This window comes from Eleginops maclovinus, chromosome 3 (genome assembly GCF_036324505.1).
Source record: "Eleginops maclovinus isolate JMC-PN-2008 ecotype Puerto Natales chromosome 3, JC_Emac_rtc_rv5, whole genome shotgun sequence".
In the NCBI taxonomy this organism is placed as follows: Eukaryota; Metazoa; Chordata; class Actinopteri; order Perciformes; family Eleginopidae; genus Eleginops; species Eleginops maclovinus.
Window position 1 is genome coordinate 21,129,017 of NC_086351.1, and position 15,901 is coordinate 21,144,917.

Sequence of the window (15,901 nt, forward strand, 5' to 3'; positions counted from 1 at the left end):
CAAAATTTCAACTCAATGCTGAGCTTCCTCCGAGCAAATGGATAGACTAGATGAATGAATGGATGAAAGAAACATAAAGTGACAGACTCAGCGGCTGACACAGTGATAAAGTGAACAAACAAACAGTCAGAGACAGAAAGAGTGACTAACAGGACGAGCGAAGAATTGATTTACCCTGATGGTTTGTTGGACAGGCGTCAAGACGGATGGATTGAGTCAGATGGAAACGCAGACAGACAGCCAACACAGTGCCAGGGAGACAGATAGACAGTGACACTGAACGGTACCCTGATAACACAGACTACAACACAGCGTACGCACATTTAGGCTCTGTGCCATGCTGTATCCGCACCGTATGCTGTCATATCATCTACCCAGCTGAAAGTCTTTATATCATGTCAGGAAGGATTGGTTTCCAAGACAGCAATTTCATAAACATCTGGTCAGTGCATTTTCTGATTGACTTGCTTTCTTTGATAAGTTAACAAATATCTAAAACACATGAAATGCTAATGAACAGAAAATAAAATTGCGATATCTTGGGAAGGCATTTATGTTTCAGGACATTTAATGTGACTTATCTAAGCATTTTAGTCAGAAAAAAAAAGAAAACTGGATGGAATTATGAGATTTCTTTTTATTTCCTGTATTCATTTTTGGAGGTTACAATAAATCTGTGTGGAGTTATTAGGAGACTTTTTCAACGTACTGTCTAATGGTATTGCACTCTCCACACCAATTTTCCCAGATGTAAAAACACTTTTGCAAAAATGTAATGTAAATATTGAAAACAAATGAAGTGAAAATTAACACAATTTGATCTCAAGTGAAAACATATAAATTGCAGGCTGTTAAGGACATTTGGTGTGTCCCGTCTAGACATTTTAAGCCTTTCACGTTTTATCATGGCCTAGTTTTCCTCTAACATACTTGTCTAAATATGTGTAGTACAAAAACTACAAACTAAATAACTTGTTTTTGTTCGGGCAACAAAACTGTTCATTTTATTTCAAAACAAAAACTCTTTTAGATTTAGGAAAAAGTCACGGTTTAGGTTAACATAGGATACATTTGTTCCGTGACATACGTATGTTCAGTATTCAATGTAATCCGGCACTAAAGGATGCACCTGCACGCAGTTGTAGAACGTAAATTTGGCTGTGGTTTAGAGGGGTAGTGAGCTCTGCAAATCAGGGGTTAGCAGTTCAATCTCACCTCCTGCAGCGACCTTGAGCAAGATACTCCAATTTGCTTACATAGGCATTCCTACAGTATTGAAGTGTAGGTAAGATGCTTTGAAAAAAACGTCAGCTAAATAATATGTAATGAAATGAATTCAAACCAAAATATAGGTTTGGAACAATATTGTGGCTTAGGTAAAAAAATGATACTATACCTCTGTTAATTACGTTTAGCACACAATTGAATGTTTTTTACAAAGGACAAACAACGGTGTCTTTGGTAAAAGTTGTGTGATTGTTTGACATACCTGGTCCTATATACTGCTTCACATTACTTCCAGAGAATTTGCCTATTGAGCGCCTAATGCAGCTGCTTGAAATGACACATAAGAGCAAAAAACCTGTAGTGATAACACGATAAATAACTAAAGAAACTGACGTGTTAATTAAACGCCGTTTGGTTTCACCATGCTGAAAACAGAGGTGAAAATAACAGAGTGATTGACAGACGCATTAAAAATTGTAATACCACAATGTGTAATAAATGAACCCTGGTGTGTGAATATACAGATGTTTGGAAGCTTGTGCATGCTATGAGTCAGGTTGTTTGTGATGAATGGGGGAAAAAAATGCATGAGTGAGTGAGAGTATGGCAGCTTATATGAGTGAGTGTGTTAGTGTGGAATGTGGGGAAGAAGAGTGAGACACAGAATGAGCAAGTGTGAGAAACAGAGAAGAACAGCAATATACAGACGGGGAGCGAGAAGCCGGCTCCATAAAGACGTGATCAGAATGCTGCCGATGTGAGCAGGAGAGGTGATATATAGTTTAGTCAGTAGCAGCGGGTCACGACAAAGCCTTTAACAGTAATGTCCTGGGAGTCGCCTCGCCCAGGGGACCCGCGCTCCATTTTACAGCCAAGCGACTGAGACTGAGACGCCGCGGCATGACAGCTGGAGCAGTAAAGCCGGCCTCTAGTACCATCCATAACACGAAGGAGGCGTAGACGCCGCTCATACCGCCACAAAACACCCAGGCCCGAGGCCACACCGACAGCTGGCGAGTTAAGAGGGATGAAGGGGAAAAAAAGGGGGCTTGGGAAATGGTAGGAAGTGGCGGTCGAGACAAAGGATGGAGAGAAGAAGAAAGAGCGAAGGATATATATTTGCAGATTTAGACAGCCACCGAAAGAAAGGGTAGGAGCTAGAAATGATCTATATCAAAGGGGGGACTAAGGGAACAAGAGAGAAGCTGTGATGGGGAGGAGGTGCATCTCAGAGGTGCAGATTTTTATGTAAGAGATTGTAGAAAAAAAAAGAAACAGTATCTTTCCTTGCTGAAATGATTTCTCTAGTGCTTGACAAGTCAATTCAGGAAACTACATTAGTTGTTTAAGTCATGTACATGTAGAGCCAACTTATGAAACATTGTCTCTCCCACATCAGCAAGATTTTTATCAAAATATATCCAACATTTTAACAAAACTTTGAGATAATCAGGAAAAATAAATGCAAATACTTCATGTTTCCAAAGACTACAATTATTCATTTATAAGGAGTTATTTCATGTAGGTTACAGTAATGCTAATAGTCGGAAAACCATCACACCCTCTCATGGGAAGAGGAAATAACAGTTGAATGTACTAAAAAGTGTGCCAGTCAACCTGAAAAAATGTTTGAAAAAAGTAAAAACTGGATGATAATAGGACATTTCTTTTTGGTTTATATATTAATCTGAATAAAGTTCAAAGAAATCCATGCGATGCCTTCAGGGGACTTTTTGAGCCTGCTTATAGCTATTTTAAAAACATATATTTTTGTATTACGAATTCATATAGAAAAAAACACTTTCCCGCCTACGCCACTCGTAAAAACAATATGCATTTTTAGCATTTTTCTCACTTTTTTATGCGTGAATTCTAATAATTTAATTTAATTGGAAAAACATTCAAATACAAGACATCTCCTAAGGCTCTGGGAAACATCTAATGACCAAAACAATGAATTGGTTATCACGAAGATAATCAACAGTTAATGGAAATTGATTGATTTACAGCAGAGACGAGGCTTCCAGAACAAACAAAGAAAACGGGGCATATTAAAGGCAGAAATAGGCTGATGAGAAAATGACTTCTAACAAATATGTCTTGTGAAAAAGCAACAACCTTTCAGTAAAAAAAGTAGGGGAAATAGGGAGTGTGGTTTTAGAAATGAGAATAAGTAAAGACAGTACAATTAAAATAAAAAAGATTCAGTCAATCATCACAAAAGTCTACAGTAGGTCACACAACATTTGAGACTGAAGCCTCTCAGGCAGTAAGCATCAACAGGGCTGAAGAGTTCTTGAGCAACACACTGAGTCCCCACAGAAATCAATGAGGTATCACACTTATTGTTGTAGAATTACTGGTGTGCAGTGCGATGGGCGGCTGGATACTCACTTTACTTCCAACACAAGAGCCAGGATCCCTGCAGCGATGGGAGCAGCACTGGATGTTCCTGGAAAGTGTGTGACACAGCCGGCACCAACACTGGTCACAGTGACCTGCAGGGACACCACATGTGTTCCAAAAACTGACATTCCCATACAACTGTTATTTGTATTACAAGTCTTTTTAGCAGGGACAGTGTACATTAAAACACATCTCCGTAAATACAGCAGTCAGCAAAGAGGTTTTCTTACAGCATGTGTATCTGCAGTCCCTGGACAGATGCTGTAAACTTAAATCTACCAAAAAATATATTAAAAGGACAATCAAGTTAGATTTAGAAACTCTTTTACTAATGTATGAGGGAAAGTTATTTTCTACTGAAGTTTTTTTTATTTTAGATGATATATTTTCCAAGACACACATACTGTAACAACAAAAAGTGTTCATTTATTCATGTGTTTGTATTTAACACCTGATGGGAACATAGGAACACAAGCATGTACAAGTTATTGCATGAGTACATCCTTCAGCCCCAAAACATATATTTATTTAATTTATCTTTTTATTCAATTATTTTTCAGTATTGATGTCCAGATTGAATATTATGAGTCGATCAGTGATTTTCTTTTTTACAAAAGGTAGGTGATTGTGTTGATTTTAGTACAGGAATGACCTTAAAGCAAAATGTTAGTTTAAACCAAACAAACCAAACGGCAACATGACATACTTTAAGTTTACAAAAAAGACTGAGATTGGGCTTGAAACAAGTACATTTGTTATAAAACCTAAGTTTCTTACACTACTTTAAATAAGCCAACAATGCCTATTGTTTAACAGGGGACTCGCACAGTGGGGGGAAATCCTGTGCTTGTATGGCCCAACTATCCACCAGACCCCCACCCGACACAAACCTACACAGACTTTGATTTGAAACTTTTAATTCCAGTTTTTGATGTTTGCAAAAATCAAACATAATCTAGGAAAACAGTTGTTTGTTTTAATGTGATTTACAAAGCAGCTTGATTTAATGGGAACATCGTTTTTAGACTACTCTATGAGTACAGTATATACAGGTAATTTCCTATCAGTAGAGTATAAAGAGAGGGGCATGTGACCTGTTCTGTCCAAATACTCCTCTGCAAATCAGGCCAGAGTTCCCACACTCTAGCACCTACTATATCAGTCGTTAGAACATGTTTTACACTTTAACAATTATGATCATTTCAATTAAAAAATAGAAACATGTAGCCTGTCTGACCACCTCATGATGTGAGGCTGAAAAGGGCAGACATCACAAAAGACAGAGGTGATATCACACGGATAAATTTGGCCTTTTCTGTTTCTGTAGTTAGCGCTGTGTTTCCTTTTGTTCTCCACTGTTACCTCTGCCATCAACACCTCGGCTACTTCCTCTCTCTTTTCTCAGCCACTGCAGCTGTGCTTTACCTCCAATTAACACTCGTTTGCTTCTGTGCGTCTGAGAGTGTGTGTGTGTGTGTGTGTGTGTGTGTGTGTGTGTGTGTGTGTGTGTGTGTGTGTGTGTGTGTGTGTGTGTGTGCCCAGCTTTCACCTAGGTCATTTGGCAGGCCTCTATAAATATCACACCAGTCGCTGCTCTTTAACAGACTTCTCACAGCTCACAGGAGCCAAAGAGCAGGTTTGCTGCACACACACACTCACACACACACACACACACACACACACACACACACACACACACACACACACACACACACACACACACACACACACACACACACACACACACACACACATTAATGATAAACACTGTTGTTAGATGTGTTAGGCGATACATGCACACTAACCAGAGGTAGGGGGCCTCCCACGCTGGCCCCTGTCAGAGTGACGGCCATGACGCCGGGGCAGGCCTCGCCGAAGTAGGCAGGTTTCCCTGTTTGAGTGACAGCGCCGATGGCTATGGTGTAGATGGAGTTAACATAGCCGTCCGCTCCACAGTGGTCACGTTGCAATCCACCGTTACCTGCCGCCCACACAAAGACACTGCCCTTCCCACCTCGGCCCTGAGAACACAAACAGAGGGACGTCAGAGTTAAAGAGCGTGAAGCGGATCTCATAAAGAATGTTTCCATCTAGCGGTCAGCAGGGCCTCTCAAATGTCACATATGAATATATTACACTGTAAACATTCACATAGGGAGAACACATGAAAATAATGTTTTAATTTGTTTTTGTTGGAAAAATATGTTAATGATGTTAACGTTTTACCCTTTTTATTCAAAACACTTTTTTGAAAACTAATGGTTGTACCAAGTGGATTGTTATTTACTTAATATTTAATTTGTTTTATATTTTCCAGATATTTCTGAATTGATTAAAAAAGTGTGAGCCCTACAATTTCATATTTCAATGAATTCACAAGCACAGATGGCAGAAATCAAAAATGGAATCTAGAGTACACTTATCGTAAAAACTCAAAAAGCTTTTCCAGGAAAAAAAAGAGACTTTTTCAGACCTATAAGATGGATTGTTTTTTTTCACTTGCTTGTCTTCCATACTTTTGATGTAAATGGATATAATACTGTGTAAACCTTCACTTCAAACTCCAAAACTTAAAATTAATTAACATAATACTATTTTATCAAATGCAAATTTTCAGATTCAAATTTGTATTTTTTCCTCTACTGTGACATGTCTCCATGCTTTAATGTTCAAAAAGCTCTTTATTTTTCTCATACTGCCTGTGCTGCAGCACCTCCTTTCACCCTCTGTCTGAAACCAGAGCCCAGTTTGCCCTGATTGGTTAGGTGGACGGCTCTGTTTTGATTGATCAACCGCTTAGATGAGTCTCGTCTTAGATATCCTGCCCCTTAGCCTTTCAGGTACAATGTATTAAAGCACTGGCCAATAGAAGTGTGAGTGTTGTGTAGTGATGTCACTATGTTACTAAAGTAAACAAAGGATTAGAATGGAGGTGTTTCAGGCAGGGGGTTGGGGGGAGAGTGTGGCAAGGAAATTCCCTCTGGGGGTAACTTTTAAATTTGAGTCTTTACAGACCATTTACATACACAAAAAGCTATATAAGACTCTACAGGAAAGGTAAATCCCCAAAAAGCAGAATAGGGGCCATTACAAGCACATGCAAGTCCAATAGACTTGTCAAAAGATAATATATGTATAGACAAGTTTTAATCAGATTAATAATCATAATTCCTAAATCCCTCACAAGTCTGAAACCTGCAGGACAGTACTTCTTTATTAAAGTCTTATAGGTGTGAATTTAAATCCCTCTATATAATCCCTACACTTGACATTTCCTACTTCCGTTCTCAGCCCAACTGACAGTGTGAAGATTTGCTCTACATCTGACAGACAGCAGTGTGAACGAGGAGATGAAAGCTGTGCCTTGCGAGTTCCTAGCCGAAGGGCTCGCTCTGTCAGGCTGTGGGGGCCGTCCATCACGGCCCCGTCGTCCCGCGGGCCCCAGCTGCAGACGTAGATGTCGATGAAGTGGATGTTGAAGGTCAGGGCTGTGGCCTCCATGGCATCGGTGACAGAACTGGCCAACAAGCGGATACCTGAACGGATCGAAAAGGTCACAAAAAACATTCCTTTCAAAAATGTTCCGATACAACATTTGGCTTCCTGGTGCTTCTGAGAAACAGACACAAGGATTGTGCTTTCAAGTTGTAAAGCTAATCATATATGCCAAAAAAAAGTTATTGAGTTTTCACACAATACTTGAGTCGAGAATGCATCACACACACATTGTAGACCCTCTTCGAGTAGCCGCCTCAAAGTGCAGTAGAGTCTTCTTCAGTCTTTTCTCAGTTGTCCGTCTCTGTTTTATCTGTGCCTATTGTATCCGTCTGATTCATCTTGTTTCATATGTGTGTGTGTTTTCCTATGATCTCGCTGTATGCAATCCATTATTACCTGATTGGTATGGCTTTATGCATTAGCTCCACTGCTGGATGTTAACATGAATATATCAAGGGTTACTTTGAACTAGGGGATTGTTGTCCAAATTTGAAATGTATGTTTAAGCTTGCTGGTCTGGGTCAGCGTAACTGATTAAATATGATTATTTAGATATAATGATTTTGTTTTTCTGCTGGATTGTGAGTCACCAAAAGCCATTTTAAAACATTGAGTATCCAACCCTTATAGACCTTGAACCTGTGCCATTTTTTGTGGAGTGCTGTAAAGAAAAGTGAAATATCTTACCAATTACCTGCCATTGAAGGCAGGTTTAGGTATAATTCATTTGACACGTTTGTTTAAAGGGTACCTATTATGTTCATTTTCAGGTTCATTTGTACTTTTTGTCTCTACTGTGACATGTCTCTATGCTTTAATGTTATAAAAAGCTCTTTATTTTTCTCATACTGCCTGTGCTGCAGCACCTCTTTTTACCTTCTGTCTGAAACCAGAGCCCAGTCTGCTCTGATTGGTTAACTGGACGTTAAGAGATGTCCCCCACCCTTAGCCAATGGAGGTGTCCAATGGAGGTGTTTCAGGTGGGGAGGGGGGGGTAGTTGTGTGGGAAATAATCTCCATCTTGAGGGAACTGTTAATATTGGCCTTTGCAGACCATTTACATGCATACAAACCTATACAGCACACTACAGGCAAGGGAAAACCCCAAAAAGCATATGTTCCATTTAAATATAGTCATATAAGTAGACATGTGATCTATTAATAATATAATAATACAGATTATAACCATTTTAACACACCTTTCATGGCAATAGGGTACATATTTATGACTGTGTGGGGTCCAGTTCAAATTTCTGAATAAAACTTGAAACATTTGATTTTGCACTGAAGGAGATTCTTAAGTTTGTCTTGTGGTAATATTGTATAAACAAAAGGAAAACATATCTCTTCTTCTGGTTGTTTTATTATAATCTGCAGCAAATTCATCACAATGTATTCCAAATGAACAGAAAGCATATTTTGTGTGACAAACATACATCCATTCAAGCTGATTCATCGGGCTTAAATTGTCTTCCTTCAGATGATTCACACAGAGCGGTAAGGCTGACAGTGAGCATGCATCTTTTATTTGGGTCTTGGCCCTTCATCTCCTGTATGCCACACTCTGTTTAGGAGTCTGATGGAATAGACTCAGCAAGGTGAAATTAATACTAAATCTGAAAAGAGATTCCTGGTCTTGCCTCACAAATTGTCTTTTTTGTCTATTCAGTCCCTGACAAATTAAGAAGGGTCAGGAGTTAAAGGTCCCAGAGGTCAAATGTCAGAGTTCAACCGAGGGATTCAACCTTTTCTACATCCTGATAAAAGTTAATGCCGCTGCCTTCAGATCAGATTGCTGTGGGACATTTTCTTACTCAAACATATCATGTACTCCTCATTAACTTGTGGTTTATAGCCCTCTTAGAGTATCACATAAAAAATCTTTGATTTCACAACACAAAAATGGCCTATCTTGTGTGTTCGGTTCAGTCATCCCATCGCCAATGTTACAGCCAACACTAAAAAAGCCATTACAGGAGCTCCCACAAAAAAAGAGCTGTTAAATAGGGTCAGCACGGCTCAATGGCAGCCAGTCACCATGTAGTGGGACTGTCACACAAACCCTTAGCCATACATACACAGGAAATAAAGGACACAATATCCCATACTCTTTTAAGAATGTATTAAAGATCATTAAAAATACAATTTCGACTTATAGTATTTGAAATAGATGTATAGCTTTACTGTTAATAATGATATTTTCAGCTGTATTTGGCAACACAGTCAAAATAATGCAACGTGCAGACCAGCTAGGGCTCTAGCAGACAAAAGCATTCAAGGACGCGTCTATCGTTCTTCCAACCCAATTAAGATTCAACCACGCCCACTTAAGCATGACAAAAACATTGACGCAGTGTCAGAGCGGCATGAATATGAATAAAGCGGCTACAGTTGCTTCACAGAGCATTTCAAAGTAGATGAGAAAAACGACGACCGAGTTAGGCATAACTGAGGTAATGTTCATTTATCTTTTAATTTTAATTCATCTCAGATTTAAGAATAATTAACTATACAACAATCTGAAGCCGGATAGCTTGGTTTTTGTTTGTCACGTTTTGTACCCAAGTACAGTATTTGATTATATGACAAATAGTCAAAGCGCCTTTCAGCATAGCTTGCATGGAAGTTGCTACATGGCTACCAAAGGTGTGTCTCTCGAGTGAGAGGGGTTAACTAATTATTGTGGTCTGATAAACAGCCCATATCGTTTTTTTCCCAAGCTACAGCAGATGTGATAATATGGGGCAGTGATGTTCTCTTAATACATCAATGACACTCAGAGCTACATCGATGCCGAGGTGGGCGTGGTTAAATCTCGGCTGGGTTGGAAAGACAATACACGCTACCAGGACTACAGATAAAAATCATCAACAAGTATCTTAATGTTATTTTTACCATTAAGATACTTTCTAACTAAAGAAACATGGCACTAGCACTTTGCTTTGACATTATTTTGAATGCAATACCAACCTATAAAATGCAAGTTTTTCCTGTCAGAAATGATTGCACTGGATATCCTATTGTTTTTGTTTTTACTTTTTGGACTGGTTACTCTACAGAACATAGGCCAACATATGTGAGTGTGAAGTATTTTATTTTGAAAAAGTTTAACATATTTTGTTCATTTGTTTTCTGAGGGAAAGTTAGTTTATAAATCTGTCTCATGCTTTTGTATTTCCATCTTAATTTTTTCTTTATTATTATTGCATCAACGTATTAAGCTAAAAGACAAATCTGTTTAATTTTGAAAGTGTTGTTCATGTTAAGCATTTGTTATTCGAACTGTAGTTGCTTTCTCTAAATGGAAATCAGAGATGTGTCCATTTTTTCTTTTTTTGCATTATCACAAAATTTGGACTTCTTTAAAAAAAATGATGGGCCTTAAACAAGTATTTTTGAAAATGCCATGTCAAAGCCTTGGCCAAGGCAATCCACCCACAATGCACTGCCTCCCACTGTCTTGCTCAGGCTGTATTGTTTTGCTCACCTCCGATCCTGGCATTGAAGGCGATGCCCACACCGCAGTAGGAGTTATTGGCCTCCATGGCAACTTCCCCGGCACATCGAGTACCATGACTGCAACAGAGAGGGATGAGATGTGAGACACTTACTGAATATGCAGAGATTTGTACAGAGTTTTTTGGGATGTGTTGACCTGAGAGAACCCTAAGTTAAGCCTGGACAGATAATTACATACAGAACATGTTTATTTTAGGACTGGTACAGACATACACAAAGCACGTTTAAACCAAGAAAAGCATGCTGCGGCTGATTTTTTTGTTCTTACAGGAGATTCAAGATACTAAAGTTTATTGTCATAACATATATACAACTATGGTGTAGTTATGTAATGTATGAACAACTTTGATTGCAGGTTCCTCAATAGTGCAATTTAAAAGACATACACAAAATACTATATAGAAAAACAACAATAGAAATTAAAAAAGTGCAAGCTCAGGTGTTAAATCGTCTTATGGCCTGTGGGATGAAACTGTCCGTGAGTCTGTAGGTTTTTGTCCTGATGCTGATGCTCACAGGAGGTGCTGCAGCACAGGCAGTATGAGAACAATAAAGCACTTTATACACACAATACAAATATCAACCTTAAAATAAGCATAATATGTCCTCTTTAACTCAAGTTAAGTAAATAAGTTACAGCAAGTCTTCATGACTGTTGTTATTGTATGGTGACGATGTAGTACTGATACGGCACGCTCAGCAAAGAACAAGGAAATGCATTATTAAAAAACAATTTGGAACGAAAAATAAAAACAGATTTTGGTAAAGTTTGTTTATTATTAACAACATTTAATTGTCTGCTTTTTCATTAACGATATTGAATGGCCATCTTAATATCATCACAAAAAAAAAAATGTTGGTGATGAACAAATTTCTTCATAGTTTATTTTCATGTTAGCATCTACCATTAGAGCAGATTATACAATCTTGTTCTTAAACTTTGCTCACGTTTTTGATTCAAGACAGGATAAATGGTCAGTTGTGAACAACTGTCTTTACCTATTTTCCTCATCTCTGACTGGCATGGGATCATGAGACAGACCGTGTGAAGCAGCCAGGTCGAGACTGGCAAGGGCCTCCTGTAATCCAGATGGAAAACAAATAAAACAGAGTGAAACCCTCGACAAAACAAAACATCAGTGACATGACAGGAAATGAAGAACTCCTGTGAAAAACACTCGATACTGGCACTTGAATTAGTCCGTCAACAATTTTTCTCCTGACTGATGGCAATCACTGTCACTGAGGGGGAAGCCTGTGACTGTGTCTGTGTGGTTTATGTGAGCCTCATAAAAGTGTGAGCATGTTTGAATGACTTGTTTGCCAGTGTATATAGGCATAACGCGAGGAGGATGCCTTGGCAGGAAACCGTACAAGAGCAATTATGTATCTCTCTGCAGCCAGGCTTATCCATGCCAGACAATCTGCTCTGACAAAGTACAAGTTGGCCTGTGTGCTTCAAACTGCCTATAGGATTATAAATGACAAGGCAGGAGCAAACAGCACAGCCACTCCACATATGCTTTATGGCTCACCAGCGTAACACCAGCCTAACACAATACAACAGCTTCTTCCCTGCATGAACGTTTTATTGTCTCAGGTTTTAAGTAATAGAGACGTTGGGCAGTTTAAGGGAAAGTCAATACACAAATTTCATTCTATTGAAATCCAAGCATGGTTGTGAAACCCAGCAGTTAGTTTGGAAAAATAATATAAAAGCAGCTGAATCAGAAATAACATTGTATACACATCCTGCAAATCTGTAGTAAACAAGATCACCAGAATATTAAGTTTTTACAGAAAAGTTTGAATAACATTTGTGGGAAAGCCGGTATTGTAAAAAAACCTCATATTTGAAGTTTACTTACAAAGTTCTTCTTTAGGTCCTTGTTTGTGTGATCCACACCTGACAGAAAAGGAAACGTTATAAATGACTCACTACAATCTTATAGAGTCTCTTAGATGTATAGTGGCCTAAAGGTGCAAACTCGCTACAATGGCCAAAAACACTTTAATTAAGAGCATTAAGAAAAACGCGCTGCAGTTTTAAAAAACATTGCAAATTAAAAAACACAAACGTGCTAAAACACCCACAAAAGAAGAAACATCTTCGCACATGAGCAGCACTTTGAAAACATTCAGACACCTTGACATTGTGCAAAGTGAAAAGCAAATCACATTGTTATAAAAGGCAGTAAAATGTATATTTTAGGACAGGTTTCAGTAACAGTTGGCCAACTTTATAATACCCGAAGTTCAAACATGTGCTCCGGTCCCAGCTGTGAGCATCCCTTTTTAGTGTCCTGGTTTCCATTGTGTTTTGAGCTTCCAGCAGCGTTTCTGTTCTGCAGTGTTTCGTTTATGCAGCGCTTTTGGGACCACTTCAAGTTGGTGAATATATTTCTTCATTTGAATGTGTTTTGGCCCATTTGTGTTTTTCCAATCTGCACCGTTTTGGAACTACACAGTGTTTCTCCTAATGTAAATGTTTTGGGCTGTTGTAACCTGCCGGCCACCGTAGGGATGCTCTTGGCAAAGAAATTGGAAAATTCTACATTCTTAATGTTTCCGTGCAGTAAGTGAACTTACTGTTTTACTATTTTCTGTGAGAGCTTTTCAAGTCATTTGAATTTGCAGTGTGGTGGACAGGTTATTAAAACTTTGAAAAGTTGAGTACCCTACTAATTGGTGTAATTAATTTGCCAAAGTGTAACGGTGAAGTTTATTTTTCAAATCCAGTTCGTCACGATCAAAGTGTATGACAAGAGCCTATTGCATATGACTGGTGGATGAGTGAGCGAACAAACAGTCACAGAATAATCCCTTCTGACCAAATGTTATGAATGTATAAATTTTGTCACTTTTTATTCCTTATTATTCGTCACTATGTGCTATCCGTTCTTTCCATATCAGTTGCCTTTCTTTCTATTACCCCCTAGCCTTTCTCTCCCCCTCTTCTCACCAAAACCACCACCACCACCTCCTCCTCCATCTCTGCTGCATCAGGGCTCCTGTGGTCTCAGCTAGAGACAAACGAATGAGGGCCCCAGGAGGGCCGCACCCGCTCTGCCAGACATCACTCACTCTCTCTCTCAATCACTCACACACACACACACACACCCCCACACACACACACACACACACACACACCCATACACCCCCCCACACACACACACACACAAACACACACACACACACACACACACACACACACACACACACACACACACACACACACACACACACACACACACACACACACACACACACACACACACACACACAGGACCTGCCAGCTTTTGTCCCATGCAGGCACTGCCTCCGGGTTGTCATGGTAACCTCCAGTGTGTTTTTTGCCGTTGAGGCCTGATTGTGTTGAGCTCAGGCGGGATGGAGCTCTGGGTGGGTGAACCTCATTGGAGCCTGCCATGCCGTAGCATGCTGTGCCATGCCATGCCAGGTCAAGCAACTACATCTTCTACATAACCACTGATGCTTTATTCTCTCCCCCTTCCACGACTTTGGGTTTTCATCAGACTCACTTCATCCTTTGCTTGTTGTTTTGTACTTTACATACAGTTTGTTTTTAATTATATTTCTCTCTTTTTCAATTGTATTTATCTTTCCAAAATGGCAAATTATGGGTCTAAAAAGTAAAAACCAAATGGCAAGTTTCGTAAACCAGCATTCTCTGAAAGTCCAGCCAGGCTGCAAAGAGAAATAAGATGTATAGAAGTCTATGAGAAAATGTCCCTTCTTCTCACTTGATTTATTACCTCAGTGAACATTTTATCAAAAAGTGTATGGTTCCAATCACTAGTTTCAAGTCTTTGTCAATGTTCATTTAGAATTGTATGGTCCTTTTAAGAATAAAACTGATGATAAAGCAGTGTATGTTTTAGCTTTGTTTTGCTAGCACAAGATTGGCATTGTTGTCATCCTGTTGTTCAGCAATAGGTTCTACTTAAAGACAGTTGACTGTTATTTATTATTTAGTTCAGTAAATGTAATTCTTAGCATTTTTTTCACTGTCGAAAATGACATTCAATGGGAAATACGGATACACCTTGCTAACTAAGCTAGCTAGCATGTTAGCTGCACCATTCTTCTCCACCCTCCATACAGGAAGACTACAAACCCAAGGGTGACGTTGAGGTGACTTCATCAACTTCTGTGCCTTCTGCTAGTCTATTATTTGTACCCAAGTTGGAGGGAATCGATGCTGGAAACCAAACACCGGGTCTCTCCGACAGCAATGTGGCCCATTTTATTTCCTGGGATTTTTATATGAATTTACAAGAGTTTGAATTGCATTATTCCAACAGCTTTGAACTACTTCTCTAGTTCTCCATGCACTGAGATGCAGGTCAGAGTTAAAATAACTGTGTCAAACTGTTTAAGTCACCTGTGGTTTAGCGTTTTAAGATATTATTTATTTCCTATTGTCAAGGGAGAACATGCTCTTTTGCCAACTTGTATCCTTGTCCGAGCCAAGCTGGATATCCACACAGGACATAAGGCAGAGGGAGGATGCTGATCAGGTTTTTGTTATACTTCTGTTTAAAGATCTGTTCTGAGTGATGCTGCACATGATGTCTCCATATGGAGTTCATTTATAAAATATTAAATAAATGTCAGATATATTTTCCAAATCCCCCTTCATGCTGATTAGGTATACTCTAAATGATTCAAACATTATCATCAGTGAAATCAGGAGACTCTCTTATATCCTCTGCTCTTGTGTTTGGTCCAATATTTGTCTTTCTCAGGTCAGAATCTCCAACCTTCAATTCTCTATGATGCCACTTGTCTAATCAAAGTCTAATCACCAGTTAAGGAGAACCTTTCAAGCATTTAAAAAGAAATAAACCTGAATATGAGACTAACACTAATCTTTCCCAGTGTAGCTGACAGCCCTTTTGTACATAAGTGCAGATCTACAAACAGTTTGGGTCTCTGTTGTTTTGTAAGAAGAATTGTTTATCTGGAGGAGGCAAAAGAGCCTGCTTTATTAAAATTTCATATTTGTTCCTACTGAATTTGAAAAAAAGGAACATCAGTGTGCACTCGCGCATGTCCTTGTGCTTCTATGTGTGTCTGTGTGCGTGTGTGTCAGAACTTCACCTCAGCGTTTAAAAAGTAATAATTCAGCAAATAGGTGATGGGGGACAATAGTTAACATCAAGCTAGTCAGGAGCGAACCTGTTACAAGTGAGCAAATGATAGTTGGAATACAGGAAGAAAGAATGTA

At 39.0% G+C, this 15,901-nt stretch overlaps 1 protein-coding gene across 1 annotated transcript in view; it reads right to left on the reverse strand.

Annotated features, from left to right (window-relative positions):
- The window catches only part of LOC134862067 (furin-like protease kpc-1), a 181,542-nt gene that overhangs the window by 68,830 nt on the left and 96,811 nt on the right, over window positions 1–15,901 (reverse strand). Inside the window, exons 7-12 of the mRNA XM_063879750.1 lie at window positions 12,519–12,556; window positions 11,650–11,729; window positions 10,619–10,707; window positions 6,997–7,169; window positions 5,439–5,654; window positions 3,622–3,725 (exon numbers count right to left, since the gene is read on the reverse strand). Of these exons, the coding sequence (XP_063735820.1) occupies window positions 3,622–3,725; window positions 5,439–5,654; window positions 6,997–7,169; window positions 10,619–10,707; window positions 11,650–11,729; window positions 12,519–12,556 (700 nt within the window). The remainder of the gene's footprint in view (window positions 1–3,621; window positions 3,726–5,438; window positions 5,655–6,996; window positions 7,170–10,618; window positions 10,708–11,649; window positions 11,730–12,518; window positions 12,557–15,901) is intronic.